This window comes from Gavia stellata, chromosome 14, assembly GCF_030936135.1.
Source record: "Gavia stellata isolate bGavSte3 chromosome 14, bGavSte3.hap2, whole genome shotgun sequence".
Taxonomy (NCBI): domain Eukaryota; kingdom Metazoa; phylum Chordata; class Aves; order Gaviiformes; family Gaviidae; genus Gavia; species Gavia stellata.
The window spans coordinates 10,654,841-10,682,120 of record NC_082607.1 but is presented as its reverse complement, the minus strand read 5'-3'; the positions used below and the strand labels follow the sequence as shown (position 1 = coordinate 10,682,120).

General features: G+C 42.7%; 1 protein-coding gene across 1 annotated transcript in view; it reads left to right on the top strand.

The window, feature by feature from the left end:
- The window catches only part of HTR2C (5-hydroxytryptamine receptor 2C), a 43,201-nt gene extending 16,940 nt beyond the window's left edge, over positions 1-26,261 (top strand). Inside the window, exons 2-3 of the mRNA XM_009813558.2 lie at positions 13,286-13,486; positions 25,429-26,261. Of these exons, the coding sequence (XP_009811860.1) occupies positions 13,286-13,486; positions 25,429-26,261 (1,034 nt within the window). The remainder of the gene's footprint in view (positions 1-13,285; positions 13,487-25,428) is intronic.
- Positions 26,262-27,280: the final 1,019 nt, after the last annotated feature.

The following is a 27,280-nucleotide window of genomic DNA, read 5'->3' as shown; positions in this document are numbered from 1 at the left end:
TTTAATGTCTCCCTCCATTTCACATGACATATTCCTTGAAATTCTGGTTCTAGAGTTGTCTAATATTCATTAAAATCTGCACAAATAGCCTCGTAGGTTAGTTCACTTCCCTTTGTGTTTTATCAGCACGTGCTGGGAAAGAGGCTCTGATGTGATTCATTTCCTTGAATGGTAATGAAATGGAAATTACATTGATGGAAGAGGGGCCACGTGTCAATTGCTATGCCTTGCACTAATTTGCACACTGCCTCATTGATGCAATGCAACCTTTTTCTGAATGGACAACTCACAAGAGAAGCAGAATGGATCCTCACTAGCTTTCCTGCCAAAATTGTCATTAAAGGTGCTAATGAGATGAGGGGAATTTGTGCATGAGCCTGTCATGGAGCCTAAGCCGTGATTACCAATATGTGCTACATCAACATCTTGGTTTCATGCATTAGTGTCAAATATATATTCCATTTTTTCAGCCTCCTCCATGTTTTCTGGTTGTAATAAGTCTCATTGTTGGAAAACTTTACTGTTCCTGCAGGAACTCAGGTAAGTGACAGCAGTGGGTTTAGTGAGTGAACCTCTCCTCCGAGATACCGTCTCGGTTCCTAGATGAAAAAGATTCAGGACTTCAAAGTTCAACAAGTAATGCACAAACATGTGCTAGTTCCTCTAGGTACCTACCTCTCGTACCTCTTAGGTATGAGATTTTATGGGCAAGGCAGGACGGTTGATAAGGTTCTGTTGATTCTCTGTTCAGACAGTTTGATTTCCATTCCTGTTGGCATGTTGGCAGCAGGCTCTCTTCTCCAGCTGTGCTGGAGTTATCAAGACAGAGCAGTTGTTACCCTGACCAATTCATTTCCACCTTCTGATGTATAATTTTTTTTTGCAGTGTGTTTATTTTAGGTAAGTTTTGGGTGTTTCACTTGTTTTTATAAAAGTCTATTTCCATCCCCAATCAGAGGTAACAGCTGTAGAAAAAGGTCTTGGTGTTGTTTGACCTGGTATGACAGGCTTTTACCATACCTATTTGGCACCCACTGGGATGCAGAAGACTGTAAATGTTTGTCTGACACCTATGAATATTGATGGCTGGTTTTCAGAGGCAGCAGAGCTCTGTCCTTACGTCCGCGCGTTTGTTCTGAATGGTAACTACTTCTCACTCTGCTATTTCAATTTTGAATTTGCCAGGTAAGCTTTTGTTGATTCCTTCTGATCAGCTGATCTGAAATGAACGGAAAGAGAGATTGCATTTTAACACAGCAGAAGCCAAAAGTCGTGAGTCTACTTTACTGTTAAAATCTAGCTAGCTGTCTCCATCCAAGACGCACAAGAGCAGAACAAAGTTATTTGTTTGATATCACATGGTGAGTTGATGTTGACAAGCATGAACACAGGAAAAATGACTTCCAAGATGAAGTCCTTTAAACATACCCTTTACATCTTACTTTATCTACTTTCCATAATGGTTCTTCCAAGCTTTTTCTAGTCCATATTGGGATAAGTACCTCTTGTATCTTGGGAGTAAGTACCACAGCACCCATATTACTTATTGTTTGTTAAATCTACAGAAACACTTACTTTATTACGTTTTGCTAGATTATTATGTTAACACACTATTTTATTATCATAGTTATCCCTGGTTTTGATTTGTAATCAAGTGCAAGATTACACTGTAATAATAGTATAACCATGATAATAAAATAATGTTGCACTTGATTACAAAGCAAAAACAAGCCTTTCAAAAAACCCAGTGGTATAACTTAACTAAACATAATTTCTTTAGTTTCCTTTTCCACCTCATGAGACCACTATAATTTTCTGGGTAATAGTATTCTTTCTAATATATCGGTACACCCACTCTTCATTTATCTATATTAAATTAAACTTCTACTTCATGTTAATGGAACTTACAATAGGCCTACAATTTCTGCAAAACTCAAAAATAAAGGAGTACAACTGTACCGAAATGGTGGTCATATGTTAAGTTTCACTTTGCCTCCAATGTTACCCATCTGGAATACGTTCCACATGCTGAAACATTGTTGTGGGAAACAGGATCCTGCATTGTCGTTTTCAACACAGACCTCAGGATTCAAAACTGTCGGAGAGGGACACAGAGTCAGGCAGGATTGATGTTGCTGCCTGTTTGTTTTCTTCCTGGCTGAGGGATGTCACCTGAATTCTAGGATGTGAGGATGAAGGTACATGTGTTGGCATAGTCTGAGGTGTTTCTAAATCTTTGCATCTGTAGAGAAAGCTGTACTGCGTTGACTCTTACGTGCCCTCATGCAGCAGTTTGACAACAGTCTGGCATTTTATAGGCTGTAAATGCTGCAGTATGAAAGCAGCAGAATCTAAGATTAAATCTTATTCCAACTTCAAGTCTTTTATAGAAGGCTCTGTTAGTAGTGAGCAGTTTTAATTAGTAGCAAGTTGTGTGCAAAATGCTTACAATAATGCAAATCCTTAACATCGTATTACATGGTTTTACAAGTTGGGCTGTCACACCAAATGACAAATTGGTGGCTCAGGGTAAAGGGCTGATTCAAAATCACGCTGCAGCAGGCTGCTTGGGAGCGTATCGCTCTGCCGGGCGGGCGTGGGGTGAGAGGGGTACAGAAGCCCCATGTTTCTTGAGAGGGACAGTGTGGCTTTGGCCGCATGCAGCCTTCCCAGACCCCTGCTTTCCCAGGGATGCTTTGGATGCTGGTGACGGTGATCTGCCCTGGCCATTGCAGGGGGGCTGGGGATGAGGCAGTCGTCTCTGAGTATCATACCCAGATGGGAGGTTGTTTCCCAGCTAGGCTGAATGAATGAAATCCTACAGGAGGGCCAGGACGTGACTTTCTCTGCCGTAGCACTGGCTGCTCCTGGGCTGAAGACAGGATTAACCTGCAGGCCTCTGCAGATGAGAAAGGAAGAAATACTGCAACATGCTGAGGTGAAGTCCGCAAGCCGCCTTCCCTCCAAGGCTTAATGTAGCGACATCCCCAGACTGTAATTCTGTCCATACTTCCCCACAGAGACAGTCGATTAAACATGAGCATTTAAAGTTCGTACTTTCGTGTGGTGGTAGAAGTGGAGCAGATCATGCCAGGGACTCTCCACTCGCACATCTATGCCCTGCAGGTCTCTGGGCTGTCTAGGGGAGCCTCCTGTGCCGCTGACGGAGAAGAGGGCTTTCTGGCAGACACCACACTGTCCGGTTCATCTGCCCATGAAGCTTCCAGACCTAGTCCTGCAGCGGAAAATTATTTTCCACGCCTGTTCAAAGGAGCCTCCGGGCTTCCTATGGCCTGGCAAAGTGGGGAAATGTCTAAGTATCGTGGCATAACAGGGGAAAGGACAGCCAGGTAATTAAGGTTGACGGTGGAGGGAAGGGGACTCCAGACTTTGAAACATTGTTCTGGAAGATAAAGGCTACTGAAATGTTATTTTTCAAGTATCATGCAAGATTTGAGAAGAGCTTAAGCAGTTAAGTAACTTGGTCTAGTTTAGCTGCACTTGTTTGCTTCATCTCACTCCTCAGTTAAAAGAAAGTTATCAGCAAAATTCCCCCAAAGTGTAAGTCTGGGTTGTACCACTACAAGAATCCTGGGGGATAACTGTACATTTCTGGGTGCAGCCTGGGGGTGGTTTGCACACTCGCATAGTTCAGCAGGTTGTTCCTATAGAGTATAGAATTGATTAGCAATACGAGCATTTCCTAGATTGCTGTTAGAATTATTTAATTAAATATTTGAATCTTGTTTACATACTGGACGAATTCTGTTCCACTCCTGTTTCAGGGAAGGACAGGGATTCTGCGTTGCACTGCCTTTTAATTAGGGCAGGCTGCACGTGCACAGATTACTGTGCTGAGTTGGCACATGGTGGCCATTAAACTCCTAGAAAACAGTGGTGCTTGCTCGCATGCTCACAGATTTCCTTGGGATTACTGCATATGTGATAGTGTTCGTTAGCAAATTATTTCCTTGAGAAAGCCACTGAAGGTGCTGTTCTATCACCTTTCAGACTCCCACAGTGAAAGTTTCCAATGTGACGAACTCCAGCCTGACACTTCTCCTATAATGAAAGATGTATCTGTTCTTGGTCAGAAGCAGTGTGGGCATGGTGGCAGAAATGCAAGCAGGAGGTTTGCATCTAAGGTATTCAGTGACAGGAGGACAGTAGATGGCACTCAAGGCTATGGAGCAAGATTTCTAGGCTTCTTAGCAACCCCCAAGTAATTGCTTTTTACAGTGGCTTCTCTGGAGCACTCTCACGCTGGCATTTCTACTTGTACAATCACAAAGCATCAGAGATGCCCATCGGCTTGGAGGAAGCTAAACAGGGAATGCATTTTGCAAGTCCTCTGCTCTGAGAAATATCAGAAGTGGAAAAAAATCTGTGAGCGTGACCAAAATATGGCTTATTTCCCTTGCTTGAAGTGATTTCTTGCCATGATCAGTCTCACTGACTGCTTGTACTGGCTTTTAACCTCATCAGACAAGCAAACTGCGACTCACACTGGCATGAAGTTCAGCCAGACAATTAACCCACTGTCCCTAATAGCTTTCCTGCTGTTGAGGAAGGTGCACTGTACAGGAAGAAGGAAAGCTGAGTCACTGAACTACTTTGATATCCCTAAATTCATCAAAGCACTTGAATGTGGGTTGCACTTTCCATTGGCATTAGACCTGTGCAAGCGTAGCGCTGTGCTGAACGAGGGCCAAAACGATGGTGGTATCCTGGTCACATCCAGCAGCCTGCGAGCAAATGGGAGGCAAAATTACTGCTGCTTTTCAAACTGTAGATCTTGCTTTGGCCTCACGTTATGCTTTATATCCTGAGATGCGATTCTTTACTTCCCCCCACATAGTGGGAAAAAAATACTGACTGGGCGTGCAGGGTTATACCAGACTAACAAAACTCCTGAAAACTTCTGCATCTGTACGCTCCAAGTTAATGCTAGTGATTTGCAGAAGTTAGTTTAGAGTATGTCAGTTCTTACTAAATCGGTCATCTTCCTGGAATATTTAGTAAAAGCATTAGCTAGTTAAAGAAGACAGACCTGTGCTCTCTGAATACGGAACCCTTTACATCAAATGAAGGAAATCCTTATTATGTCCCTTTCTGAAATCAGACATTTTATCAGGATTTGGAGGCCAGTTTGTTCAGCTGCATTGCCAGGAGGGAGCCCAAGCTGAGAAAGAGGATTTATCCCAGGTAGGCTACCAGACAGCTGTCAGGATGGCACGGATATCTGAATTGCTGCTGAGTTATGCTGAAATCAAACTGAAGACCTAAAAAAGTCCCCTCTCTATGGTTTTGTGTCCTCTCACGAGAGCCAGAGCCAGTCCTACAGTAGAGCCATAGTCTAAACTTTATTTGATATTAGGAACTCTGGGTTCGAGCAGATGGCTTCTTTGTTCCAGCTAAGGTAACGGCTCGGCAGCCAGCTGTAATCTGAATAATGCCACATCATTTTCAGTTCTGAATTTTAGTTTCCTCAAATGATCTGTATGTTTTGGCAGCTATTTCTTGTGATAATGGATCTTTTTCAATTTCATCAAAAATAGGGAAAACCACCTGTTATTGTCACATGTTTGTGCACTTTGTTATAAAACAGTTCTTTGGAAAATATTTATACTTTTACATTTAGAAGGTATCCCTTTGGGGTCTGTGTTTGCTTGTGGGCTTATTTTCCAGTGTGGTGTTGGTTCAACTATTGTTTTATTAGTTGTTTAAATAATGGGTGAAGGCTGATCCATAACCTGCATGAAGGAAGTTAAAGGAGAGGCCACTGTCCTGCTGTTGTGCTGACTTACAAAGCATCAGTAAAAAGAAAATGTTTACTGGTGTGAATATTTTATTAGTCTGTGTTTTCATTTAGATCAAGTATTATGAAGAACTTACATCTCAGAATTGTGTGAAGAGGTCATATCTCTGATGGAGGTAAAATGCTCTAAGGAACCCTTTATATGAACTTGGTGATACAGTTCAATAAATTGTACCATTGACCCACTAACTGTCCCAGCACTCAGCGCAAAAATTCCAGATGCAGGTACAGATGCTTAAACTGTGAGCAAAGAACATTTCTGAGACTAGAAATTTTTCCTCTGACTTCAAACATAGTTGTAGTCTCCGCCAATAAATGAAAAGATGAATGTAACATGTGGATTCATGGAATGACAGACCACACCAGAATAATTTGATATTTCCCTAAGAGAAGAGATGCTGCCAAGAGATGCTGCCTTTGGGATGGCAACAGCATTGTCTATGTTTTCTTCTTAGCAAACATCCCATTTTATTAGCAGGGTTGTTTTAAGTATAGTATGTGATAAAGCTGGCTCCTTGCATTTAAAATATTACTTAAATGATATTCAAGCAACCTTTCCCTAGATCAGATAATTACATCCATTCTAGCTTTAAATTTGCTTCTTTCTTACAAGTCCTGTCAAGACTGCAAGTCATTGCCATACTGGATAGAAAGCAAAATCTAACACAGTTATTGAAAATTCTCACAACAGCATAATGGGTGCAATTGTTTAATTCGCAATAAAATGCAGTCACATCAATTAATCACTATAACTTGTGAGGCAAGAACCAGAAGACCTTTGGAGGCACATCCAGCTCCGACGGGGTTTCCCTCGATGGTGGGGGGCTTCTGAAGGAGACCACAATGTTCTGTGCCCATTGCCTGCTGCTCCCTGCCCCAGGGCCGCTTGTGCCATGCTGGCAGCTCCACAAGGTGAAAAACAAATAGCTCAGAGGAAAACCAAAGCTCAGGAATGGTGACATGGCCCAGTTTGGATGTAGTGCCACAGACTCAAGTAAATCCTTTGTGCAATGTTGCACTATGGCAAAATAGCATCTTCTAGGCGCAGAGGTTCAAGTCAAGTGCAGGGTGCCGGGAGTGGTCTCACCAACACCGTGCCCGGACACAGTGTCACCCTCCTTTTCTTACTTGGTGATCTCTTCCACCCTCTTAGCCATCATATCACCTGAGAGCCCATCCTCTGCTGAGCGTCTGTTGGGACCCTCAAGCCTTTTTGGACCTGCAGCATTCAAGAACACAGTCCTTCTTCTAAAAGACATCTTCATTCTTTGTGTGTAGATCATGTCCCTGTGCTTGGCTGTGCTAGAATGTGTGCTTTTTAAGGATCCAGGTAGCTTTAGGGTAGCCTTTTTTTTCTCTAGAAAAACGCAGGCTAGAAACTTAAAAGTAAACTCAATTTCTCATGGAACCCAGCACCCAGGAGTTAAATAAGTCAGAAAAACATTAAATTCCACTCTATTGATGATAAAAGCAGAAGCACTGGCAGTGCTGCCCTCGAGACCAGCTGTTCCTCTAGCCAGGAAGCTTGGCTGCACACATGTGATCCCTTCCATGGACATGCTGGTAATCGCTGAGGACTGCAGGGGGTCAAGCAAGACGTTCTGTACTTCTCAAGCGTGATGGAGATTTTCAACACTCTCAGTTGTGTGACTCTCAGGGTGATACGGATGTCTCTGAGTCATTTGTTTATGTAAATGTGAAGGAAATGAATTAGCAAAAAAGCGATACATAGCTTTACACTTACTGATGTGGTATTTCAGGCTAAGAAATACTTTACTTCCTAGATAAGAGAGAGAGAGGAGAGAATCCTTCAAATTCTTTCATTCCCTTGGGAATAATGCAATGCAGTAATGTTAAAACTGTATGTAATTGCTTTTTATTTTTGTAAAGCCTGTGGCAGCTATGAAACTTTAACGCAAATACTGGAACGTCTGATTAGTATAAAATGCTTCAGTTGCAATACATTAATGGTGCAATGGGGGTAAAAAGACTTCTAGCAGTGGGCAGGGGTAGGCTTTTTGCCACAGCCCACAACAGTGGATTTCCCTGGAACGTGTGGAAGAATCTTCAAAAGCTGCAAAATCTATCAGAAAGTGACAGCTTTTGGGTGCGTCTTCTGGGTTGCTGTTTCCGATCATCTGCCTGCTGCTCTGTGTTACAGCAGGGAAACCCAAGTGAACGCCATTATTGAGGATTGCACTCTTCTCATTTTGAAAGGCTGTATCCTCATTTCTCAGGGAATTAGGTGAGGCATCTCGTGGATTTTTGTCATTGACCTTTCCAAGAGTCGGAGCACTACGCAGAGCAGTAGATCAGTGTACGGCCTGGAACAGATCCATGGCAGCTAGCAGATGATCAAGAGGTGCTTCAAGTACGTGCTGTGTTGCCATGTTAACTGCTGGGAAATTGTGCTTTGTACTGGGGTTAAGATTCATTCAAACATAATGATTTTCTACCATTTTTAGTCCAATTCATTCAAGGCCTGCTAGTAGTTAAAGAGAAACATAAATACAGTAAATATCAGAACCCCAAAAGGAGAGCTATTACATGCATTTTAGTTTTCGGCCAAGCCAATGAACAACGTTAAAAGAGGCTGTATTTGAACAGATAAGCATCTTTAGTTCTTATTCTGTACCTCTTAGCTCTGTTTTTTTCTAAATACATGCGTATGTATATATACATTATATATATGTGTGTGCATGTATGTATATATATAAAATGTCATCATGAGCCTAAAAGACAACATATACCCTTATTCTTCCTGTGTGATTTTGAAGGGTGGTTTTTACCTTTTTACCCATCCCAATAGATACAAAGCACTGGCTAAACGCAATAAATGTGTTCTGAAGACTTTTCCAAATTCCTGTTCATGGTTGGAAAAGAAATGATTACTGCAGCTTACTGTGAGTTTGCCATGAGAAATTTCTGAAGCTACAGGGATGAATTTTACGTAACTCTTTGCTTTATTGTGGTGTAAGCAAGTATTTTGCCACTATTATTCCAGATTTGTCCAGGGTGTTACACCGCATATTCCAGGAAGTATCCTGGGGCAGATTGTACTATAGAAGTAGTAAATACATACAAGCAATAGTAATTTTTTAAAAATGTAAATATAGTGAGCCAGTCCATTTGAAGCGTGGGGTGTGTTTGTCCATATGTGTACACAAAACTGCCTACTCCAGCTTAGCACAAAAAGCTGGGTAAAGCTTATGAGATTTTGTTCGAGACTTTGGGGAGAAGGAAGGGGTTTTGTATCAGCCTCTGTCTATTCTGCAGTCCCACAGTTTCTTTTCAGTCGCAGGTTCTAACACTTTTGGTTTTTTCAGTTCAGTCATTCTCCTACAATCTGGAGTAATTCTGTTTTGTCATTCGACATAGTTAATTTTGCTTCCATTTGCTGTGTTTTGGATTATTCAGTCACCTCCTGCTGCAGTGGCTGGTAATTTTGACTCTCATGCAGTGAGCAGCACAATGACCATAATAACGGTGTTATACAACACTTTTTACCCATATACATAAAACCTCTGACAAAAGTGATTAAATTTAATTGTTGCCATCTTTCTTGATGGAAAACACAAAAAATTTAAGGAAACTCTCATCCGACAGCAAATTAGCTACACACAGAGATGGTCTGCGATTTTGCCAAAATGCTTTTGAGTTTCTGTATTTTGCTGCCAACAGTTTGTGCCCATCTCAGCTGTTCAGTGACACACAGGAACTGTGGTTTGCTTTTTCATCCCAGCACAGGACATGAAATCCCACCTATGGACCATGACTCCTGGTTAAATATGAGTATTTGGCTCGTGTTTCCCATGAAGAACAACAGCATCTCATTCCATGAGATGCTATTCAGCACTGGAGGCTGAAGCGATATACACAGGCATTCTGCAGAAGTTTCCTTCCAGTATTTCATACACGGTGTTTTTATCCTGATCAGAGCCAGAAGCTAACACTCATCTAAAAGTAATATAATTGCAGTAGTCTTCTATACCCTTTCCTCTGTGAATTTGTCCAGTGTAAACTTCTAGCATCCACAACATGTCCGGAGGCAAAAAAAATCTGCAGTTCGATTACATGCTGGGTAAAGAAATACCACCTTTTGTGCTGACCTGCTGGATTCATCTAATTCCCTTCAGCACTCTCCTAGCTGGTCTACCAGCCAGTGCATTAAATATATGACTGATTTTAAGGACATTTCAAGGTACAAAAATTAGAGTTTCTTACAAAGAATTTGGTTTTTGCTTACCCAGGTGTTCAGTACTGTTTCATTCTTTCTGGAGTCAAATTTGGATTGAGAATGCATGCTTTCCATTGGAAATGCAATTACTAAAGCTTAGAAGTGCTGGGGTCCAAGAATTCATTTCACTCAGTCATCTGCACTTCTAAATATATGGTAATTGCTATTCTTTGTGTATGAAATGAGAGAAAACAGAACAAATTAGAGAAATGTTACCTTCTGCAGATAGAGTATTTCTGAGGATAAGATTGTTTTAAAGGTATAACATCGTTTACAGAATTGGTTTTTTAATCCTTGTTTGCATCTTGGCACAGTCACAGGGCACATTTCCTATGTTTTGTACATTTATTTGAAACAGAATTAAAATAAACTTTTTTCTTTCTGTAGAAATGACTGGCTTTGTAGGCTGTGTGGGTGTTTCTGAAATGCACGCACCGTGCTTACTTAAAAGTAACTGCTTTTTGAGATAGGTTATGTATTATGCCCTTCCTATCAAGGTATAGTCATGTGTTAAAAGCTGCCATTCTACAAATTTCCAGAGTGACATTTTATTATGGCAGATCATTTTAGGAAACTTCCTGAGAAAGTAAAATGTCTCCTCGTATAACTGCCTTTTCAGCTAGAAGCATAATGGAGAGCTGTGGGACAGTAAAGACTAAAAGGATTAGCCATTAGGAGGGCTCTCATATCACCTTTCTCTTTAAAGACATCCTGACACTTTGCCCGGGCAGTCATTCTGGGCAGCATCACTTTGATCTGTTGGTGACTGTGGTTCCTGCAGTGCCAGGGCTGACAGCAGGCGACACCTACTAACCTCACACCACGGGTATGAAGGTTTACTGTCGCTTTTGCTTCTGCTCGTTTTTTGGTTGTAATGCTGTTGCCTAGTTCGTGTCAATAGCAGAGGTTGTTCCGGGGGGAATCAGTCGTGGGAAGTGTTCAGGCAGCTTGAAGGAAGAAGTAAGAGAGGCTGTTCATCATTCAGTAATGCTGAAAGGGTGGTTGCTGTAGAAACTTCTTCTAGGTCTAGCGAATGTCAAGAATCAGATTGTACCGACGGCAGCACCATCGGTCAGATTGGAGATGCTCCCACGCACAAGGAGCCTGGAGACCTGGCGTCCCTTTCCGGAGACACCGGAGATTTCCTTGCCGTCTGCCTGGTGGGGCAAGCAGTCATCACTCTCACCATCCCTCTGCGCAGAGGCTGCTGCACAGTCACGATCGCCCCACACATACTCAGAGGGACCGCTTCATCCATCAGGGCACGCTCCCCGGTGCTTTTCTCCAGGTCTTGTACTCGTATCTCATTTCAGCCTGTATCAGAAAGCTGGCTCTAGCAACTCAGAGGGAGAAGTAGTGAGGGATAAAGCGTGACTGAATGTATTTTAGCTTGGGCTGGCAGCAAAAGCCTGGGGCTGTACAGGGAGCACGGATACCACTTGAAGGAGATCAGGCTTGCTCTTCCCTGGAGCATTCACTGAAGCATCATTAAAGACCCAGCAAATCAGAGGTGTGCTTAGCTGAAGCTCTGAGCTCAATTGCAGGATGATGGCAACTATGTCCTAAGCTATTGCAAAGGGTGAACAAGAGCAGGAGGCGCAGAATTTGATCATAGCTTTATAAAGGGGCTGAGTCATAATTTAACCAAGTTCAGTTCATTTGTTCAGCAGAGGTGCCTTTTAAAGTAAAGATGCTCCAGCCACAAAGTACTTTACTTAGTTCCCTTTGATAAGGACCTCTTAAATGCTTGCTGCTTTGGATTGCAGTCCATTTACAGTGCATCTAGTAGGGGTGGTGCAAACTTGCTGAAATAAATGGTTTATCTCCCCAGAGCTGAGGTCTTGTTATGTGGGTTTCTTAAGTTACTTAGCACGTCTTCTGTGGGTTTCCCACTGTTAAAATGAGCTAATGTGTCCATCTCGTTCTGCTGTGCTCTTTGTGAAGGATTCCTGGGCTTCGCTGGGACAATTCATAATAATTTGCTCTGGTTATGTTCATCTCGGGTTTCTGCATGTAAGGTATCCTGGGTCTCTTTTGGCTGGCTAATTTGTTTCAAAATATGCTTTCTGAGACTAACGTTTCTCCCTTTCCGTTCAAGATCAGTAGGATGGAGCTGCATCGTTCTTAATATAACATTGATTCTGCAGAGTGATGTTTCTGATCCTTGGAGTAAACTTCAAGATTGCTTTAGACATCCATGTTCTGAATGAAGACACAAGAATATCTCATTATTCAACTGTTATGAAGTTTCTCATGTTTTCGGCTGCTATAAATACTGTTGATTTGTTTTGATAAGTGTGTTAGAAGCCCAGAGCTTGGCAGGACATGTTATTGATCTCACACAATCCATTCTAGGCATTAACATGGGAGTATCATTCACAAATCAATTTTCTCTGAGCTTTAATTTAAATACCAGTGCCCCTTGAGAATCTTTCTGGGTCACTTTTATTCTCAAGCTGTACTTCAGCACTGAGTAAGCTGATTAATAAATGCAGGCACCCAAATTAGCTGTGTGCCAGCTGCCGCCAGATGTAGCTATCTAGTCTGTACAGTTTGCTGGCATACTCGTTCCTGCAAAGAATAATACTCAGCTCTGTCTACTCTCAAAACTGTTTTCAAATTTCAGCCACTCAATCCCAGCTGCTCTGTGAGGAGGCATGTATTCCTCTGTTATTAAGGCACACTGCCTGGGGAGAATAGTTAAGGAGAAGTAGTGTCATTTAGCTAGTTGTTAGGCTCTGTAGAAAAACTGTCTGCTACATTTCTCCTCAGCAGACAGAAACTGAGAAGTACATGTCAAGAGAGCTTTAGAAAGGATCTGAGTGAAGTTAATGCCACATAGCTATGCAATCCATGAAAAGAATGTGATGAGGCAATTATAAATGAATGTAATATCTGGTTTTGTAAAGTTATGGGGGAAAGGTTAAGAGGGAGGAACAGAGCTAGGACGGTCGCTTGGAGGTGCTGCCAAATTCATGTTCTTTGTCTTTAGCTTCTGGTCCTGGGAAACAGATGTGTGGGAACTGGCTACGGGTTTATGGAGTGTCTGGAGCCAGGGACCGCCCAGAGAGAGGCCCACGAGAGGCTTCTTTGTGCACTCCTCATGCACGTGCCCCTTACTGATATCATAGAGTTAAAATATCCCAACAGTTTCTCAGAAATTGTGGCCTAGCTTCCCAAATTATTTCCTTTTCTTTTTTCCTTTCATTTCTTTTCTCTCTATGTTTCAGATTATGCTTGGCCTTTGCCTAAACAGTTGTGCCCTATATGGATTTCCCTAGATGTGCTCTTTTCAACTGCATCTATTATGCATCTCTGTGCCATCTCTCTTGATCGGTATGTAGCAATACGCAATCCCATTGAGCACAGCCGCTTCAATTCCCGCACCAAGGCTATTATGAAAATTGCTGCAGTTTGGACCATATCCATAGGTAAGCAATGCGGCTCACGATCTTAACTGTGTCTTAATGAATAATAGTGTTACTCCAATTTTCATTTAGGATTTTTAAAAGGATACTCAAATTAATTTACCTGGCCTGTATGCCGGAATATAATAAATGATTACTAGGAAATAGAAGTCTTTCGTGGCAGTTGGTCGGTGACCAAAATAAGTAGTCATTTTTCAGAATACCACCACTTCCAACGCTGAAGCATTGCTGCTGTGTACATATCAATATGCCAATAATGACAGTAACACAGACAAATGGTACTATAAAACCGCTGTGTAAACAAAGCAGAAGATAGCATTAGCAAAGACTCTGGAAGGAAAACCCAGCCAGTAAAAATGACCTGTCTACACTGCAGTTGCTACAGTTAAACTCACTCAAATACTGGTAGCAGTTTAAGTGAAGCATGCAGAATCGAAGGCAGGCTAACAGCGAGGTATTTACTGCTCTTGCGCAGGCTTTATAGCCTATGTTCTACTCTGCCACAGTTGGATTGCTGTTAGTACTGAGCTAGCAGGTTTGAAGTCATAGTAAATGCGGAGTAGACATAAAAGAAGACACTTTTGTATCACTTTGATAAAAAGCGATAAATAAAGCAGCAGTAAAATAAGGAAGAAAAGGAAAAATGATAGCACGATGACTCTAATATCAGGAATAATGTGAAGAAAAACATTTTTGGGGGAATACTTTCAATGCGCTTTATAAAAGAGACATTTGGGGCAGGGTCAGAAGAATTGTATGACCACTCCCCTCTGCTGTAATGCAGTCTTGAAGAAAATGCAGTCTTTTTTTTTCTTGAAGAAAATGCAGTCTTACAAAGATTTAACATTTAATTTTTCTTTTATAAAGCGGTTGTCAATTTCAGCGCTGTACTGCAAGGAAAAGCATGCTTCAGGTGCTTGAACTTCTCTTGGGTTTTGCCTGCTTTAGAAGTGGAATATGATACTGGATGGCTGGGTGCTGCAGGGGCCACTTTTGAAGAAGCTTGCCATGGAAAAAGGCTGTGGAACCCCCCCCCCAAAATAGGGGAAATATACCTTCTCTTCTCATTAATATAGCAAGAATATCTGTTAGAAACAAATTTTCATGTGCCACAGGCCTGCTACGGTTCCTCTAGGTAATACAGTCCAGGGTGAAATTGGATTTGGTTTAATCAATTAATTTAAGATTTTTTTTAAATTATTATTTTAAACTCTCTGTGCTGCCTGTTTGGCATAGGAAAGAAAGCCGCTGAATTCAGTGCATAAGCAGTCACGTGTGAACAACTTGACATGCAGGATGCTTGGGCTCGATTTGCATGGGCAGTTCAGAGTCAGTGCAGAATCTGTGCCCTGTGTTGCACTGTAACACAGAGGGTGCAGCCAGTATCCCCCCCAGCAGAGCCGTATAAATCTGTTGGCAGAATTAAGTAGCACATTGCAAACCTGGGCAAGAAGACTGTTCTGCTTCCATTTCTGGAGCTAACTTGCAGATTTTTGCCTGTGCTGCCTTACACGTTGCAGACATATCCTTAGAAATTTTGGCTAGTGCTGAATGTGGCTGCCTGCACAAGTGCCTTGAGAGCTAAACTGTGGTCTGTACTATGGGCCCAAGGAATAAAGTAAGGCAATGAGTGCTTCATGCATGGTTCACTGAGTAAGCAGACTAGGAAGCAAACCTGGGGCCTGACCAAATAGATGTAAAGACAGCCATAGACCTACCTCTTCCTGGAGTTACTGGGTGGGGAATGGGCTCAGGATGATGGAAAATAGGAACATTCAGGGCTCTACTGTCCCCCAAGGACAAAAGTACCTGAGCCAGGACAGGCAAGGTGACTTTGTGCTGCTGTAAAGTACAAACACCTCACCCCTGCCCAGCCTTCTCTGGTGATGTTTAACAAGTCTGCATTTCTAATAGGGTGCAAAACAGGTGAAATAATGAACACTAAACAAAATAGCTTGGAAAGGAGATGGAATGGCACTTTTCTTTTGCAGGCACATGGCTCGTCAGCCCTCACTAAGGCAATGGGTGCTGCATTTATTCCCCAGCATCCAAAAGTATTTAGGAAGAAGCTGTGAGCAGTCGCTCCGCCGGGTGTCTGCAGTGCACAGTGCTTTGGGGGACTGCCCCGGGCAGTGCTTCCCTCCCTAGGCTGGGAAGGGAGATGCATTACAGCTGTACCTGCGTGCCCTCCTTTGCTGGGATCATAGGTGAGAGGGTGTACGGCACGTCTGGGCTTTGTTTATGTTTTGTTCATTCTCTTTGATGCAGATACAGCTGGCCCAGGGGAGTCTTTGCTTGCATTTCTTTTTTGAAGATACAGGCAGAATCGATACTCCCCAGAGAGTCTGTTCACGGCACTGAAATGCTGTTGGATTTCCACCCTCCCCAGTGCATGCGATAGGGCTTACCCATTTACTCGGGCTTTCTCCAGAAGGTTGCATTAAATGGAGAAAGATACGTACTCTTGGTATGTATCTAGCTTATTTTACCATAACTATCTTTGCTTCACAAATGAATTTAGAAATTTGACAGACACAGGAGTAAACTGAACATGGAATGAAAGAGAGCAACTCACCCAAAGTGTATTGTTCCTATCTTCCGGCTCTTACCTACTTGTCACTTGGAAAGACCTGATGAAATCCCATACAATATTCAAGAGGAGGAAATAGGTTAAGTAAATTCACCCTCCCTTCAGTATTAATTGTCACAAAAGAATTGTGCATTTCTGTATGTGATTAAGTATCAAATTCAAAGCAGCGCTTAAGTGAGGGCTGGTCAGTTTGCATTTCCTAAATACTGCTTCAGCTGGACTGAAGAAACTTTTAAATGCATCCCATGTAAAGAATCCTGAATTCAGTTCCTGAATCAGAATTTAAAATAGGAAGTAAAAAGCATGTAATTTGTCCTAATTTAGTAGCTTTTGCATTCCATTTTCCTGAAATGTTAATGCTGACAACAAAATATATAATAGAGGTTCTTTGCTTATTGAGCTATGAATTTGGCAGGTTGCACAAACCTAAACCTATGATTAGCTTTTTAAGCAGGGAAACATAACAGAGTCCTCCTGTCTGTTGACAATTGCTTTAGGAATGGGTCTTTTCCAAAGCCCTCTTTGTTCCAGATTAAAGTACATCACAGCCCGTTGTCCTGTGTTTTAGCAAATGTAGCCTGAGCAAGATTTTTTGTGTTCAGTTAGAGAAAAAGTGGGTGCTGTGAAGGGCTGGACTTGTAAAAATGAGTTTTGTGATAGATAGCACTTTGCTGAGGCTGGAAATAGAAATGTAGGCAACAGAAATATCCACACAATTGAAAACGAAAATAAATTATAGATGTGAGCTTGCTGGCAGAATCTTGATGTTGTTTCAAGACTTCAGACTTTGCACAGTTGCAGGTGCAAAGGTTTTCACTAGTAACGTGGACTTAACCATCTCACCGGACTCCCTGTATCCTGCTCTGAGGAAGGTGGCCTTGGGCCACCCTGGCCAAGAGAGGACATCCCCATGCAGCTCTCAGCAGGAGTGATGAGGAATTAGTAAAACTCTATATGCGCACCGTATAACACAGGAGAAAGCATTAACTGGGTAATATTAATATGAAAGAAATATCACTTTGGAAATGTGAAAGAACTTCAGTGACGTGGAAGGGTGCACACACATTGCTTCTGGTATGAAAATAAGTAAAACATTTTAATGCTGAAGCTCCTCGCAGTGCAGCTGTGTGCCTGCTAGCCCGAAAGGGGTTTTCCTCTGCTTCCCAGAAAGTTCAAGGTTTGGTCATTTACTAGAGAGCACCAAAATTACACGTGCTACCGATTTCCCAGGTCACAGTTTTACATCCTCAGTAACAGTGTAAATTCAATTTACTTGATAAGTGACTGAGGTAAGGCCATCCTTTAAATTCTGTTCTTTGTATCAGTGCCATAAGCAGACCCCACATGTCTTTTTATTGTTTGTTTGTTTGAAAACAGAATAAGTAACAAAAAAAGGAAATGCGCTGTTGAATTATGGTAATACCATGATATGTGTTGTGTTAAAATTGGACTTTTTTCTTTTCATTCTCTCTCTGCCTCACTAATGATATTATAATTTTGATTTCAGGTAGATATCTGAGGTTTGTATATATAATAAAACATTCAACTTTAAAAAGGAATTTTACATCCCCATTTAACTTTCATACTACTTCATTGTTTTATTGAGGAGATCCATTTATAGAAGCATGAAAGATGTGTGCTGCAAGGATCCGTAAATGCCCATCTCAGATTAAGTGATTTGATGGCTAACAGCTTTTTGCTTCTGCCCTGAGTGTTTCTCCCTCACACAGGCTGAGTAGCCCCATGCATGCAAGCTGTCCTAATGATGTCCTTAAAGAGCCTCCAGGTATCACTTAAGCCCTCCCCTATCTCAGTGTGGGTAATCCCAGCGTGAAATGGTACTCAGATTGAGGAATGTGCTTGGAGTGGCACCACTGATATTAAAAGGAATTGTAGTCTCCTTACAGGCTAAAAGCAGGTTGTGCATGGAGGTAAAGAGGGACTGGAGTAATTCACGTAGCCTCCCTTGGGTCATGGCTTTAGAGCATGTTTAGGGTTTTGGTTTGCATTTCTGCCCATAGGTGTGTCTCTGGGATCAGTGACCATCTCAGCAGGGCATTTGTTTGTTCCCTTGGCACGCTTGCTGATGAGACACGCTTGCTCCTGAGCACCCTCTGTTCGGTGCTGGGCAGCAGTTGCTCCTGAGAGGCTGTGTTTTGGGATAGGAGCACATACCCATGAATTTCTTTGCAGGCTTCAGGCCCTGGTTAGCAAACAAATCTTTGGACATGTTTCATGGAAAAAAAATGGCAAAAACACTGCTAATGGAGAAGACAACAATTGGAAGGTCAAAATGTGTTACCAGGATTTTGCTCAAACCTTTCCCACCAAGCAGGCTGGATCTGTTTGTGGCTCATCACTCGAGGACAAGGAAGCAGTGTGAAGACAACTATTGCTGGCAAAGCAAAGGTTAGACAGGCACCCTTCACCTCCTGGAAAAGTGCACAAATTCCTGACTACAAGCACTGCTTTGGTAGGACAGTAATACTATTGCTGAGACAAATGGTTGCATGTTAGTAAAGCCTAAGAGAGAGTAGCATTAGTTTCTCTCCAGATTTGAAAGAAAATTATATTAATGTATTTTTGCCTTTTTATGTTTGACATTAAATGTCTGACAGCGTATGTTTGACTGAAATTCTTCCCTCATGAGCATGAGGGTCGAAGTTGATGATTTCTGTAGGCAGAAGTACTGCAGTGGTGGCTATCCTGACAGTTTTTGGTGGCCTCAGGTGAGCACCGAGGTGGCGTTAGCATTGCAAACCAGCCTACTACTTGCTTCTGCTGGAGCAGTAGAACAGGTTTGTGCTCATAAAACTTTTTCAGGCCTATCTTCTAGTCATGGGTGAGACAAAACCCCTTGCTTTATGGCCTAGAGCATGACACTAAGGCTTTGTCTGCCTCTGTTTCCCATTTGTTTCAATTGACTACAAGGTTATTTTCTCTAAAGACATGCTTTTGCCCGAGTGTTGGTACCGTGATTCCCAAGAGTGGCACTGATCTCCCTAGCACATCAGCAAGAGTTATCAGGGTGAGGAAGATCATAGCAGTTGATAAGCAAGGGAACTACGTTGGGATTTCAGGCACGGGTGCCTGGACTGATTTGATTTTGTCATCAGAGTTCAGTGAAATGTTTTGCCTGGGACAGCAGCAGGTGACAATAGTCTGTGAAGTGTTTTGCACGGAAGAGGGCTTGACAACCCCACACATCTGTTCCCAGGGGCAAGGGAGATGCTGGTGTCTCCTGTTTGAGGTTACTGCTACTGAGCATCAGTTCAGGCATCACTGTTTGATTTCCTGGGGAAGGCCAACCCTGGTAGCAGGTATGCTGTGGGCAGGAGCCCCATCCCCTTTTGTTCGAATACATGTTGGAAACATGTGGCTGAGCAAACCGAGAGAAGTAATTTAGCAAAATAGAAGGGCAGATGGGAAAATAAATTATTTCTTCTATCTTTTACTGGCATTTGCTGGTTTTCCATCTGGGCTCAGGTTGTTCAGTGCTCTTGCAAGGTTTAAGTAAAGGTCAGCAGCTTGTTCAGGCACAGTCAGTAATTACATTCCTCTGTTTGCCGCTGTGCTCGTTGCGGGCAGGGAGATCCTTCAAAGTTCAGCCCCCTTTTATCTTTGACTTTAAACCAATACAAGGCTGGAACTGTTGTTTTATTACAACAGTTAGATAAAACTAGACCTAATCCAGCCCTGAAGGTGCATTGTTGCTGTATTAGCACATGAAATGCACTGCAATTAGTCTGCTGACATATGGGGAATATATGGAATTTTTGTGGTTTTGAACACTTAAAAAGCCCACGTTCTTCAATTTGCCTCTGAGGAGCTTTGCTTCCTGAAACAGGTGTCTTCTTTCACAATGCAAGTCAGGAGGCTACTGTCTGTTGGGGTTTACTTCTCGCTGTCTGATAGTTATTATTAGAGAAATGTGCAGGCACTTTGCGAGACGCTTCTCTTAAATGGAACAGATTTATTTTAGTTTTCTTTTCCCTATTCTGAGTGGGTTAAGGGAGTCAGTTCCTATTTCCTCAAACAGACTTTAATGCTAATGCATAGTTACAGCAGCTGCTAACATTCAGGTGAATGTCTCTTAAAGTTGTAACCCACGTTTATTTTGTATTATAATAAATACAAGGTTAAAGATAAGGATTTAAGCACGCAGCATTTAGCATGGGCAGCAGTGTTCTTGGGTTTGCAGCGTAGACTGCTTCTTTTTTTTTTAAATTATGTGTAAATGCCAGGAAGGTGGTAGTGAGGTCTAAAGCCCACCTGCATCAGCAGAGCCCTTGCCATGGGCCACAGTGGACTTTGAATCCAGTGCTGACACCAGGAGATGTGATCCCTGGCATTCCCAAGCCCAGGTATCTGCAGCAAAATGTGACCCCTCTTGTGTTCAGCCCCGAGAATCCCACACATGGAAAGACAGAGTAAAACCATATGCAGCCCTCTGTTTTCTTTAGTGAGGTTGTTGTCCCTGGAGGAAATGTCTTCTTGTATAAGAATGTTGTGAGAAAGAATGGAAATTACTTCCTTTCTTAGTGGAAATAACCATCAAAGACTCCATCTTTCCAGTAATCTCTATCAGTCTCATGGGCTTTCACAGAAGAAAACAAGATATTAAACACAAAAACATTGTTTTTCATTTAAATCTAAATTCTGTGAATGTCAGTTTGGACTTTTTAGCCAGCTTTTTCTCTGGAGCAAGCTAGTAAATGTTTTACAAAGCCATATTTGTAGCCATTTGGGTTTTGGTTTATTAATTGAGAATCTGTGAAGAGCATCTGTGTCCACAGCATCATCTCAGCCCCATTTGGTGAACTGTTCTGCTGGCTTAAGAACATCTTTAAAGCTGATAAGAAGCAGTTGGGACAGCAACTGTAATTGGATTTGTAATCTGGAGGATCTCTCTGTCTTGCTTCCCACTGCTCTGTCAGACAGAGGCTAAAGGAGGGGAGAAGAGAAAAAATCACATTCATCTTCTCCCTTGTGAACTGGTGTGGTGAAAAGGGACGTCCTGCTTAAGCTACAGAAGGGTGCACAGAGCTCCCACTGTTGAGTCTAGCAGGGACCTGATTCATGGCTTGCTGGCTGGTGGTGGTGGGTTGTCTCTTCTTACTGGGGCAAAACCAGTTGCCCTAGGCACTGCTCAAACATCAAGCAAGAGGACCAAGTTTGCTCTGAAGAGCAAAGTGTGATATGCAACGTTTGCAAAGCTTTTACCTTGCAAGTGTTTGGAACAACGCCACCTCTCTTTGGGAATTTGCTGCCACCTTAGTTAGAAAGGGTTATTCGACACAACTGGAAAACGCCTCCGAAGCTGGAGACAGCTCACTAAATCAGCCTGATGTTTGTTAGTGACAATTGTGTCAGCTCGGGCACAAGGCTCATGAAACGCTCTGCACTGGGGCTCGGAGAGCTGAACAGCAGTAAGGTTGGACAGCAGTAGGCTTCGGAGCCTCTTGCCTGATTTGACACTCACCGTCCTTGCGCTGGGGTACTGACTTTGGCTTTCTCTGACCACCTGACCTTAGTTGTCAAATTATGAACAGTTACAACCGCAGTGTTAGTACTGTGGATTGCTTGAGTCAAGTGGAGTTGAATGCCTTCTCCGTGCTTGTTCAAACAGCTGAACTCAAGTAAGGCTGTTTACGTGTTCAGGTGCCATGGGAATGCTTAGTGGTAAGCACAGCATGTACTGATCAGGGTAACCCTATTGAAATCAGGGCCAGGGTGTGAGCTGTGTCTGCAAGACGGTATTTGTGCATTTGGGATTGTGGCAGTAGCAATTTTGCAGTAAACCCCCATGAAGGAAGCCCCTCTGGAGTGTCTGAGACCTTTCACACTTCACTTCTCACTACTGGAGTGGTGTAGAGTTTGTCCCTGTTGCCCAAGTTGTGTAACAGACTTAGTTCCCTTTAGGGCTGGATTGTGGGGTGGATCAGTATTAAAGAATGAGTTACAAAGGAGAAGTGTGAGGCAGAAGAAAGCATTTGAGATGAGAGTAATGCTGCCCATTCAGCAGTGCTGTAGGCTAGCTGGCAGCTGAATGAATGTGTGTTGGCAGCTCCTCTGAGGGCATCTTTATTCCGAATGCTGTTAATGATGGAATTTTCCTGGATTGGAGGAAAGAGCAAAGACCTGGTGCTCTCTCTTTTCTGTGCTTTCTCAGTTTGAAATCCCACTTTGTCATGAGACAGGTGAGGGACACTTTTCCATTACAGCAGCTACCTCCTCATTCCCTGTCATCAGTGCTGAGGTACCTCATGCTTGTGCAGAGTTTTAGGCTGCCATCAGTGCTCTTGATTTGTATATTCATCATAGCCCAGAACTAGGTTATTCTTCCCAACTGTACTTTATGTGTGTGACCATGAAGATATCCCAAAACCTCATCTCATTTCCCTTGGCTAAAGCAATAACACTAAATTCAATGATGACTACTTCATGAATGAACCTTTATTAATTTTGGAGTTTTATTTCAAAGGATATGTGTTATAGAGGGCTCTAAAGCATAAAATTATCCATGCAAATATAATCGCAGTGTCATGCCATTGATCTAATTCAGATTCCTTCTTTGTGTAAAGACCGCTCTGTCCGTCTCCCACCACTTCCCAAATGTCTGTGGTTTGACGGAGACAAGGCATTAGAAAGATGTCTTTAACGATAAAGAGTCAATGGCTTGATGGGATGAAGGTTATTCCAGTCACAGGGATTCGGCGCAGGCAAGGTAACAGGGGAGAACATATCAGAACGAAGGCAACTGCCTTGCCTACGGTAAGCTGATAAACATTAGCACGTGGAGGGAAAGAAGACCGGGTCCTGGAAATATCACTTGGGGTAAGGAAACACATGCTATAATCACAGAAGGCATTTATAATCATTACTTTTCAGAATAAATTCCTTCACTAGATTACTAGCAAATGGTAATTTTATGGTAATGACAAATTGCAGATGTATTCTCCAGAATCCTGGAATACACTTAGCTAGAATGGGAAAAATATCCTGGTTAATCTCTTCAGCGTGTTGCTCTTTCTGTTTAGAAATTCAGAACCCTACATGATTAGTTCTAGGACCTGTGCTGTTCACAGCAACCCAAAAAAAGCAATCCAGACACAACAGTGGCCTCAGCATTGGCTCTTCTCAAGTGAAGGAGCTAAGGAAGGGCATGGCCAGTCCCACAGACCTGTTTGTGGAGTCAGTGCTCATGGACAGCCGGGTGGCCAGAGGGTAGGAAAGGGAGAAAAAAAGACATTCTGCTGCTCTCTAACTGCTGCAATGTGCAGTCTTTTTCCTTTCTTTAAAAGGACAGAGAGGAATTTGAAAAGAAATGGAAAAAGATAATCAAAGGCATAAAATAAGTTTGGTATTAGGAGAGAGTAAATAGAATAGCATTCTTCAGTTCCAAAAGAGATATCAGACAGTAGGGATCTATAAAATCACTGAGAAGGTGGAAAAGGTGACCAGAGAGTGATTATTCACTGTTTCTCACACTAGAGGAACTGAGGGGAGTGAAAGGAAATTATCAGGCAGCAAATTTAAAATGAGCAAGAAATACTTTGTTCACATGACAAACAGATAGGTCCCAGAACTGAATGCTGCTGAGTATTGTGGAATTATAAATGAGATCAAGACTTCACAGAAGATAGATCTCAAAGGTTATTTTAAAAATTAGGTGTGGATGCAACTTCTTGCTGTGGAATTCTCTAAGCTATAATGCTGACAGCTGCCCCATTTTGTACTATGGTCGTAAACTTCTGATACCTACCAAAGACGAGACAGGGCTAGATGAACCCACTAACTAGATGTGGCCCACCATGTCTTTTCCATGTTCTCACATACACGTAGGTTGTGGTATTCCAAAATACGTTGTTGCTTTTGTTGGTTTTGGCTGTGTCTAGACAGATTTCATTAGAAGGTTTCGGGTCTGTCCTGGTGTGGGACTGAGCTCCACAGATCAAGGGACAAAGTTTGGATCTCAATATGCATGGAAAATATTGGAGTGAGATCCAGTACTTTCACTCCTTCACTCTGTGAGGGACAAGCCAGCAGCTAGCCATGGGTGCGGGCTACTATGTGCAGTCCTGGGCAGTCATGCTCTGGGCTTGAAAGGCTGTCTGCTCTGCTTGTGTGCCAAACAGCACGGACACATAGCCGTCTGCAGAGACCCTCCAGGCAGGACCCCTGCTTCTGCTTCAGAAAGGCCTGGTGTCCTGAAATCCTGGACAAACAAGCTGCGCTGGGTGATGCTGAAGAGGAAAAGGGATCCAAAATGTTCTTAATTTCACTTGTCCGCCATTAAGTCCCCGGCTGTAAAAAAAGTGGTCTGCCACCAGAATACAAGAGAAACTGCCTTGGCAAGTGCAGTGATTCCTGAGGCGTATTAGCCTGCTTAGTGCTTACGAGTAGCTGGAAGCTGTGCTGTAGTTATTATTATTATTGAATCAGTTAAAGTTTCCTTCCTTTCAGCCAGAGGGTTTGTAGCTGGGGTTCTGATTTCAGACTGTCATGTCAATCTGATTACCATTTCAGTTGCACCTTTTCTACTCTCACGTTGTCTGTTGTTGCAGTTTTTCTCCCTGTATTCAAGATAGAGGGATAGGAATCAGGCAGATACGTGCTGCAGCCTTTTCATTTGACTATGTAATTGCCTTCTCTAAGAATTCAAGCAAGACTGTCTCTGTGGTACTTCTCAGTTTCACACTGCTTGTGGATGAAATGCCTGGGCAGGCAGAGCTTGCAGAGACCATTCTCTGCTTGCACTGAGATAGTCGATAAGGACCCAGAAAGCCAGAAGATTTTCTTCCATGTGTCCATGATGCCATGGCAAAAGTGGCCATTTTTCTCTCAGGATTATTTTAATGTCTTTAAGAAACTTGCTTCTAAATCTTCATAGCTGTAATTCTTTTGCACTTTGATAATTTTCTTCTTTAAAGTTTGCTACTATCTACCCTATGTCAGTGCTTTCAAACCACCCCCCCCCCCCCCCCCCCCAAACTGGCAGGCATGGAGTGGCCAGCTGGAACAGAGCAGGGTAATGGCTGCCTTTTCTACACCTACAAATCACAATTCATGCTAGAAAAAGAACTTGATAAAGGAGTTACGCTGCATTCGCTGTGTCAGCTCTGGAGCACAGCAAAGCTGCAGTTGTTCCTGGCGGAGGGTGTTCATGCCCTGGAGCTGCGCTCCCAGGAGCGTTGTTACACAAGGTTTTCCCTTCCATCTGGGAGTAGTAACTTCTCTTACGAACAGCTTTAGGCAGCGGGCTGAATGCATGCAGAACCTGCATCATCTCTGCTGCCTCTTTGGAGCCCCATCTGTCCAGGTAACCATCTCTTTTTTGGTGTCGTTCTTCCAGGGATATCTATGCCCATTCCAGTCATTGGTTTGCAGGATGACTCCAGGGTGTTCGTAAATGGGACCTGTGTCCTCAATGACAAGAACTTCGTCCTCATTGGATCCTTCATGGCATTCTTCATCCCTCTCATCATCATGGTGATCACATATTGCCTGACTGTCCAGGTGCTGCAGAGACAGGCAACGGTGTTCATGTGTGGAGAGGTGCCCAAGCAGAGGAGGAGCAGCGTAAACTGCCTCAAGAAGGAAAACAACACAGAGAACATTTCAATGCTTCACAATCACGATGGGGCATCTCACTTGAACTCTCCTGTAAATAAGGAGGCAGTGCTTTTTCGGAAAGGAACTATGCAGTCCATCAACAACGAGCGAAGAGCCTCCAAGGTCTTGGGCATCGTCTTCTTTTTGTTCCTCATCATGTGGTGCCCATTTTTCATCACTAATGTCATGTCTGCCCTTTGCAAGGAAGCCTGCGATAAAGACCTTTTGAGTGAACTCCTTGATGTGTTTGTTTGGGTGGGGTATGTTTGCTCTGGGATTAATCCCCTCGTATACACCCTCTTCAATAAAACCTACCGCAGGGCTTTTTCCAATTACATCCGTTGCCAATACAAGACCAGTAAAAAATCAGCGCTGCGGCAGAATCAGTGTCTGAATGTTGCTTCAACAACTTTATATGGGAAAGATCTGACTTTAACTAGTTATCGAAATGGCAATGAACTCAATAGCATGGAACTAGATGAAGCTGAGGAGGGCCTTGAAATGCAACCAGGGACTTCAGAGCTCTCCATAAACAGCTGTAATGTTGTAAGCGAAAGAGTGAGCTGTGTGTAAAGGTGGCTCACACAGCCTTTTGCTACAGTGTATCTGTAGCCAAAATATATTGTGTAAAAATGTAAGCGTTGGTCAAAGGACAATGTAAATATTGCATTCTGAACAAAGCTTTTTTTTTTTTTTAAAGAAAACAAAAGAGTTGTCATTCCAGTCCTGTACTTAAAATCATATATATTAATATACTGCAGTGAAGTTTAAGGTTCTATATTTACTGTTAATACTAGATCAGAACTATTAGTTACTTTGCATATGTCATGGAGAAAATGTTTGAATTCTTCTTCCAGTGCATGAACAAAAATGCTGAATATTTATCTCAGGTGGCATTTGCTGGAGTCCAGAATGGCACGTTAATAGTTATATATCAAATACATGCTATTAGACTTGGTCAGTATAACTTTCTTTTTCAAGTTGACAGTAAATATATACTTTAAATCCTCACCCCTATTTGTGCCGTGTAAAGACTGTACAGAAACCTGGCAGAGAGACATCATGAAAGCGTAGCGGCTGTGCAGGCACCTGGCCAGACATGTCCTGTTACGGGTAGTGGCTTGCTGCCGTACTGGGGCAATCTTGCACTTCAAGGGACCTCTGTTAAATTTTGACTCCCTCTCCAATCCTGCTCTTTTCTTTCCGTTCCCCAGGAGGCTCCGACTCCCCTAAGGAAGGTGTGGTTTTGCGATCCTGGCTGGGATCACCTGCACACTTGAAGCAGAAGCATGAGAAACAGAGCGAACCCCAGTTATCTGCTTCAACCGTTTTATAAATGGAGTGCCTCAGATTTATGAAAAGCCCTTCTTTGGTCTTACAGATAATCACCAGCTCTGGGATGGAGCAAGCTGTGCTCAGTGTGGATGGCACTGCCTTCCCAGGTTGCTTGGATGATCAGGGTCTTTGGATGACCTGGAGAAGAGCGCTCTGGCTTTGTAAGACAAGCGCTTGTCTTCTCAGTCCTCACATCTATGTATTCTTCAGTTTGTTTAGCATTTGCTTTTATTTTTCAACATCCTGGGACTTGCAAT